General features: G+C 54.2%; 1 protein-coding gene across 1 annotated transcript; it reads right to left on the bottom strand.

Annotated features, from left to right (window-relative positions):
- Positions 1 to 1,364: 1,364 nt before the first annotated feature.
- On the bottom strand, positions 1,365 to 2,585 carry LOC119951484 (interferon-inducible GTPase 5-like). Its single transcript, XM_038774695.1, has one exon. The coding sequence runs from the start codon at positions 2,583 to 2,585 to the stop codon at positions 1,365 to 1,367; it is 1,221 nt and encodes a 406-aa protein (XP_038630623.1).
- Positions 2,586 to 7,766: the final 5,181 nt, after the last annotated feature.

The following is a 7,766-nucleotide window of genomic DNA, read 5'->3' as shown; positions in this document are numbered from 1 at the left end:
TAAGAGATCAGAATGTGTTAATGGCAGGACAAAGGTAAGCAGTGTGTCAAAGGGCAACCCAGGGGATGGTCCTAGTGGGATGGGATGGGGGAAGGGAGACAGTGATGAGGGAAAAAGGGATCGTTGAAAGAAATGGAAATAAATGGTAGAAATAAAAGTGGGGCAAAGATGGAGCAGAGATTTTACAGTCTAAAGTTTTTGGGTTCAATGTAAAGTCCAGAAGGCGAGAACATGCCATGTAATCGGAAGATGAGGTGCTGGGCTTCACTGGAACATTGCAGCATGCCAAGGACAGTCACGGGGACATGAGAGCAGGATGTTGAGTTGAAATGGCAAGTGACAGGAAGGCCTACAGCCAGCTTGCAGATGGACTGAAGGTGTTCTGCAAAGCGGTCACTCAGTCTGCGTTTGGCCTCTCCAATGTACAGTAGACAACATTAGGAGCAGCTAATGCAATAGACCAGGTTGAAGGTGGTGCACGTGAAACACTGCCTCACTTGTACAGTGTTTAGGCCCTTGGATGCTGAGCAGGGCGGAGGTAAAGAGGCAGATGTTACACAATCTGGGATTTTAGGAAGGTGTCATGAGAAGAGGGTGAGGTGTTGGTGGTGATGGAGGAGTGGACCATGGTATCCCAGAGTGAATGGTCCGTGCGGAACGCTGACAGGGTGAGTGAGGGGTAGATGTGAGGGGCAGCAGGGTAGCATGGTGGTTAGCATAAATGCTTCACAGCTCCAGGGTCCCAGGTTCGATTCCCGGCTGGGTCACTGTCTGTGTGGAGTCTGCACGTCCTCCCCCTGTGTGCGTGTGTTTCCTCCGGGTGCTCCGGTTTCCTCCCACAGTCCAAAGATGTGCGGGTTAGGTGGATTGGCCATGCTAAATTGCCCGTAGTGTCCTAATAAAAGTAAGGTTAAGGGGAGGGGGGTTGTTGGGTTACGGGTATAGGGTGGCTACGTGGGTTTGAGTGGGGTGATCATGGCGCGGCACAACATTGAGGGCCGAAGGGCCTGTTCTGTGCTGTACTGTTCTATATGTGTTTGGTGGTGATAACATGCTGGAGTTGGTGGGACTAGCGAAGGATGATGCTTTGAATGTGGAGGCTGATGGGATGAAAAGTGAGGGCAAGGCAGACACTATTCTGGTTCTGAAAAGGAGGGGAAGGGGTGAGAGCAGAGGTGAGGGAGATGGGTTGGACACAGTTGAGAGCCCTGTCAACCACAGTGGGCGGGAAAAAGACCTTTCTCTCAACACTCTACCATGAAAATCCTTCCATGAAATAGGTGAGGAATATTTCCAGAATGATTTCAGCAGAAAGCAAAATGTTGGTCAGTAGAATTCTTGCCAATGTAATGTATCAGCTACAGCTACATTAACTCATAGACTACTCTTGACTGATCATTTAAATCAGTCCCAAATGCAACATTCATCACTCTCTTTGCATTCTCTGTAAGATCATCCAGTGCACAACTCAGCAGTTTGTAGGTCATAAGATATGATGATCCTGCTCCAAAGATGGATCCAATAATTGGTATGTTATTGAAAACAAGCTCAACTGCTGAAATGGTGGCAGAGGCAAGACCCCAACGTAATCTCATTATTATATCAGGAGTTATTTCGCCCACCAGAGGAGTTTTCACCATGGCTTTCAGATCCTCCAGAGGTATCTCTACCGTGTCGGCCAGTCTTTGAAGAGAGGCATCATCCAGACCCAGACATTTACGGAAATATATTATTCCCCCACTCACTATCCCAATGTCACAAGCAAGGGAGAGTCCAGCAACAGGCACCGCTCCCATTGCTCCGGAAAGTGCTGCCATTATCCAGATTTCGTTCCTTAGCTCTTCCCTTTTCCTCTCTATAATTTCCAAGTTTATATTTGGAAGGGCCAGGATGTAAATACTTCTCTTTATATTGGGAAGATCAACTTCAAGAGCTTTATTTAACAGATTAAAATCATACAGATTCAGATCAAAGTTTGATATCAAGAAAACACGGGGTGATTGTATCCCTGCCTCTTGCAGGTTTCTTTCACAATAATTCCTGATCTTTTTCAGTTCTTTTTCTTCATTAAGTTTCCTCCCTTCCTTTCTCTTTGGATAGAGATCATTGTCAACTTTAGATCGAATGAAGTAGAAATTCTTCTCCAGCCGCTTACATTCTTTGGCGAGTTTTACATCATTTTCTGTGAATCGACAGTCAGAGATAATGAGGAAGAAATCATATTTATTGAATTGCATTTTCTTCAAGTAATTTTTGGCTGGAAATCTTGTTGTCCCAATTCCTGGCAGATCCCAAAAGCAAACATTGGGCAGGTTGGGATGTTTGTATCGGGTTGGCTCCATTGTGGTTTCTGTGGTTCCAGTTTGCGCGGCTCCCTCATCACCGCTCTGAAGTCCTCTCATCGCATTGATGAAAGTGGATTTCCCTGAGCCTGCTTTCCCTGTCACTGCAATGTTAAGCTCTGTGTTGTCCAGCTCATTGTGTATCTGTGGAGTAGCCCTCACCAGCCCACCCATTCCAAAAGATGACTTTGGTTTACTGATCTCTTCCAGACTGAAGAATGAAGAATTTGATGAATGAGCCATCTGACCTCTGAAAAAAAACATTTTACATGATGTTTTGTCGCAGGCCAAAGAACATGCATTCATATAGCATTTTGTCATATTTTCGGAACACACTTCACAACTAACTAATTCTTTTTAAAATGCAATCATTGTAATTATCTGGTAAATGTGACAATCAATTAATTTACAGCAAGGTCCCAGAATGACCAATGGAATGAATGGTTAGCTGATTTGTCTTTTCTTGAAGGTAAACAACTTTCCTTAAAATGAAGGACTCCTTCAATCTGGGTCCAGAGGTACAACAGCAAAATATAAATCATCTCCTGTCCCTACAGACAGTGGCAATTCCAAACTTCCCTCCCACCCCAGGTTTCGCCTCACCCCTTATGTAAGGAACCTCTTTTAAATCCTTGTCTGACCCTTGTTTCCCTTTTTAAGATCTGTTCTGTTGGCTGCTTAAATTCTGCAGACTGGAGCTCTGGCTCCTTTCATCCTGCTTCTCTGTCTCTCGCTGCTTTCCCCGTGTGACTGCCTAGCAATTCCAGAGTTTCCTCCTCAGAAAGTGGGAGAGGACAGAGGATTGTGGTTCCTCCTCCGCTGCCACTTACAGCCATAGAAACATTAGAGGTCCACAGCACAGAAACGGCCATTTGGTCCATCGTGTCTGTGCCAGTCAAAAACAATCACCTAACTATTCTCATCCCATTTTCCAGCACTTGGCCCACAGCCTTATATGTCTTGGCATCCCAATTACACATCTAGGGCGGGATTCTCCGACCCCACGCAGGGTCGGAGAATCGGCCGGCAGCGGCGTTATTCCCGCTCCCGCAGGGTTTTTAAATCTCTGACCGGCCAAAAACCGGCGTTGTGCAAATCCCGCCGGCAGCCTCTGAAAACAGCTGGCGCCGGCGGGATTTCATTATATTTTTAGATTCCACAAATCTCCGGCCCGGATGGGCCGAAGTCCCGCCGACGTGGCCAGGGTCACGTCGGCGAAAATCACAGTTGCTTTAAAACGGCGTCAACCATTGATGATGGTTGACGCCGTTCAGTGTCGGGGGGTGGGTTGCGGCATCGGGGGGGGGGTGGGTTGCGGCATCGGGGGGGTTGCGGCATCGGGGGGGGCATCGGGAGGGGTTGCGGCATCGGGGGGGGTGGGTTGCGGCATCGGGGGGGTGGGTTGCGGCATCGTGGGGGTGGGCTGCGGCATCGGGGGGGGTGGGTTGCGGCATCGGGGGGGGTGCGTTGCGGCATCGGGGGGGGGGGTTGCGGCATCGGGGGGTGGGTTGCGGCATCGGGGGGGTGGGTTGTGGCATCGGGGGGGGGGGGTTGCGGCATCCCTCCCCCAAATGCCGGAACCCCCCCCCCAAATGCCGGAACCCCCCCCAAATGCCGGAACCCCTCCCACCCCCAAATGCCGGAACCCCCCCCCCCCAAATGCCGGAACCCCCCCCCCCCCCCAAATGCCGGGTCTGTCTCTCTCCTCCTCCTCCTCCAAAAAACGCCGGGTCTCACCACTTCCGCAGCTGGTGAAACTGACTCAGTCAGCTGCTAGCCCCTCCGGGAACGGAGAATAGCGGCCTAAAAGAAGGCCCCGACGCCGGAGTCATGTACACCGATTTTTCTCGCCGGAAATCGGCGTTACGACGGTCTGCGGAGAATCCCGCCCCAGATTACTTTTTAAATGTTATGAGGGTCTCTGCCTCCACAACCCATTCAGGCAGCGAGTTCCAGACTCCCACCATCCTCTGGGTGAAAAGGTTTTTCATCACATTCCCTCTAAACCTCCCCTGATGGTTGACGCCGTTCAGTGTCGGGGGGTGGGTTGCGGCATCGGGGGGGGGGGGGGGGGTGGGTTGCGGCATCGGGGGGGGCATCGGGGGGGGGTTGCGGCATCGGGGGGGTGGGTTGCGGCATCGAGGGGGGTGGGTTGCGGCATCGTGGGGTTGGGTTGCGGCATCGGGGGGGGTGGGTTGCGGCATCGGGGGGGGTTGCGGCATCGGGGGGGGTGGGTTGCGGCATCGGGGGGGTGCGTTGCGGCATCGGGGGGGTGGGTTGCGGCATCGGGGGGTGGGTTGCGGCATCGGGGGGGTGGGTTGTGGCATCGGGGGGGGGTTGCGGCATCGGGGGGGGTTACGGCATCGGGGGGGGGTTTGGGGGCAGCGGCGTGCAGAGATGGGGGGCTACGGATGCCCTGGGCCAATGCACCGTCGCCCCCCCCTCTGTACGCCGCTGCCCCCTACCCCAACCACCCCCCCTCACCACCCCTACCCCCTTCACCACCACTACCCCCCTCCAACGCCGCACCCCCCCACCCCCCACTAACGCCGCACCCCCCCCCCCACTAACGGAGGAAGGAAGGGGGGAGGAGGAAGGAAGGGGGGAGGAAGGAGGGGGGGAGGAGGAAGAGGGGGGGGAGGAGGAAGGAGGGGGGAGGAGGGAGGGGGGGAGGAGGAAGGAGGGGGGAGGAAGGAGGGGAGGAGGAAGGAGGGGGGGAGGAGGAAGGAGGGGGGAAGGAGGGGGAGGAGGAAGGAAGGGGGGGGAGGAGGAGAGAGGGTAGGTGTGTGGGTACCGGCCTTCAGAGGGAGGGGGATGGGGTGTGGGTACCGGCGTTGAGGGGGGGGGACCCGGCGTTGAGAGGGGGGGTTGCGGCGATGAGGGGGGTTGCGGCGTTGAGGGTGGGGGGTTGCGGCGTTGCGAGAGATGGGGGGCGGCGTTGGAGGGGAGTAGGGGTGGTGGGGAGGGAGGTAGGGGTGGTGGGGAGTTGAGGTAGGGGTGGTGGGGAGGGAGGTAGGGGTGGTGAGGGGGGGGTGGTTGGGGTAGGGGGCAGCGGCGTTCAGGGGGGGGGGCAACGGTGCATTGGCCCCGGGCATCCGTCGCCCCCCTCTCTGCACGCCGCTGCCCCCAAACCCCCCCCCCCAAATGCCGGACCCCCCCCCGCCCAAATGCCGGAACCCCCCCCCCCCCCCCCCAAATGCCGGAACCCCCCCCCCCCCCAAATGCCGGAACCCCCCCCCCCCAAAATGCCGGAACCCCCCTCCCAAATGCCGGAACCCCCCCCCCCCAATGCCGGAACCCCCCCCCCAAATGCCGGAACCCCCCCCCAAAATGCCGGAAACCCCCCCCCCCCAATGCCGGAACCACCCCCCCCCAAATGCCGGAACCCCCCCCCAAATGCCGGAACCCCCCCCCCAAATGCCGGAACCCCCCCCCACCCAAATGCCGGAACCCCCCCCCCCCAAATGCCGGAACCCCCCCCCCCAAAATGCCGGGTCTGTCTCTCTCCTCCTCCTCCTCCAAAAAACGCCGGGTCTCACCACTTCCGCAGCTGGTGAAACTGACGCGTATCGCGTCAGTCAGCTGCTGGCTCCTCCGGGAACGGAGAATAGCGGCCTAAAAGAAGGCCCCGACGCCGGAGTCATGTACACCGATTTTTCTCGCCGGAAATCGGCGTTACGACGGTCTGCGGAGAATCCCGCCCCAGATTACTTTTTAAATGTTATGAGGGTCTCTGCCTCCACCACCCTTTCAGGCAGCGAGTTCCAGACTCCCACCATCCTCTGGGTGAAAAGGTTTTTCATCACATTCCCTCTAAACCTCCCCTGATCATTTATCTACTATGTGGGCAGCACGGTAGCATGGTGGTTAGCATAAATGCTTCACAGCTCCAGGGTCCCAGGTTCGATTCCCGGCTGGGTCACTGTCTGCACGTCCTCCCCGTGTGTGCGTGGGTTTCCTCCGGGTGCTCCGGTTCCTCCCACAGTCCAAAGATGTGCGGGTTAGGTGGATTGGCTATGCTAAATTGCCCGTAGTGTCCTAAAAAGTAAGGTTGGGGGGGGGGGTTGTTGGGTTACGGGTATAGGGTGGATACGTGGGTTTGAGTGGGGTGATCATGGTTCGGCACAACATCAAGGGCCTGTTCTGTGCTGTACTGTTCTATGTTCTATCCCTGCACCAAGGGAAAATGTTTATTTTTGTCTATTTGATCTATCTCATAATTTTATACATCTAAATCATGTCCCCCCTCAGTTTCCTCTGCTCCAAGGACAATAATGCCAGTCTATCCAATCTCTCTTCATAACTAAAACTCTCCACCCCAGGCAATATCCTGGTAAATCTGTTCTGCACCCTTTCCAATGCGATCACATCTCTCCTATAATTTTCACAGTAACTTCATTGCAGGGTTAATGAAAAATCAAAATCGCTTATTGTCACGAGTAGGCTTCAATGAAGTTACTGTGAAAAGCCCCTAGTCGCCACATTCCGGGGAGGCTGGTACGGGAATTGAACCGTGCTGCTGGCCTGCCTTGGTCTGCTTTAAAAGGCAGCTCTAGCCCGGTGAGCTAAACCAGCCCCTGAGCTAAACCAGCCCCCTCGCTAAACCAGCCCCTGTAAGCCTACTTGTGACACTGATAAAAGATTATTATTATGTAGATTCCAGAACTGAACAAAATACTCTAGCTGTGGCCTAACCAACGTTTATACAGTTCCAGCATAACCTTCATGCTCTTAAACTCTATGACTCAGCTAATTAAAGCAAGTATACCATATGCCTTCTTAATTCACCTGTCCTGCTACCTTAAGGGACCAGAGCATATGCACACCTCTGATTCTGGGTGCTTCCCATGATCCTGCTGTTTATCATGCATTCCCTTGTCTTGTTTGTCCTGCCCAAGTGCATCACCTCACACTTATCCGGATTTAATTCCACTTGCCGCTGATCAGCCCATCTATATCCTCTTGTAATCTAAGGCTATCCTCCTCACTATTTACCACCCCTCCAATTTTCATAACATCCGCAAACTTAATGATCAACCCTCCTACATTCATGTCTAAATAATTTCTATAAACCACAAACAGCAAGGACCCCGGGACTTCCAGTGATGGCGGGCGGGAGGTGGCCGCGCAACGGAGGGCTCCCGATCGGGAACGGCATTTTCGGGGCTTTAAGGCCCGGTCCCAGGGTCCACTTAGGCGTCAAAGGCAGGAAGAAGGCACGGAGGAGGCACAGTAGAAGAAGATGTCCAGGATCAGCAAGAAAACGGCCGGTAAAAGAACAGCTGAGGGCCCGTCGGGGAGAGGAGAGGTCACCACGGGGTCCCCAGGGAAAAAGGAGGGTGGAGCACCAGGGGAGGCCGCATTGCTGAAGGCTGAAGAAATAACTAAGGTAATGGCTGCAGAATTCAAAAGGCAGTTTACAAA

This window comes from Scyliorhinus canicula, chromosome 17 (genome assembly GCF_902713615.1).
Source record: "Scyliorhinus canicula chromosome 17, sScyCan1.1, whole genome shotgun sequence".
In the NCBI taxonomy this organism is placed as follows: domain Eukaryota; kingdom Metazoa; phylum Chordata; class Chondrichthyes; order Carcharhiniformes; family Scyliorhinidae; genus Scyliorhinus; species Scyliorhinus canicula.
Note: the sequence above shows the minus strand (reverse complement) of the source record. Positions and strands in the feature narration are given on the sequence as shown.

Coding starts and splice junctions, on each gene's coding strand:
- LOC119951484 (XM_038774695.1), bottom strand. CDS start 2,585: ATGGCTCATTCATCAAATTCTTCATTCTTCAGTCTGGAAGAGATCAGT.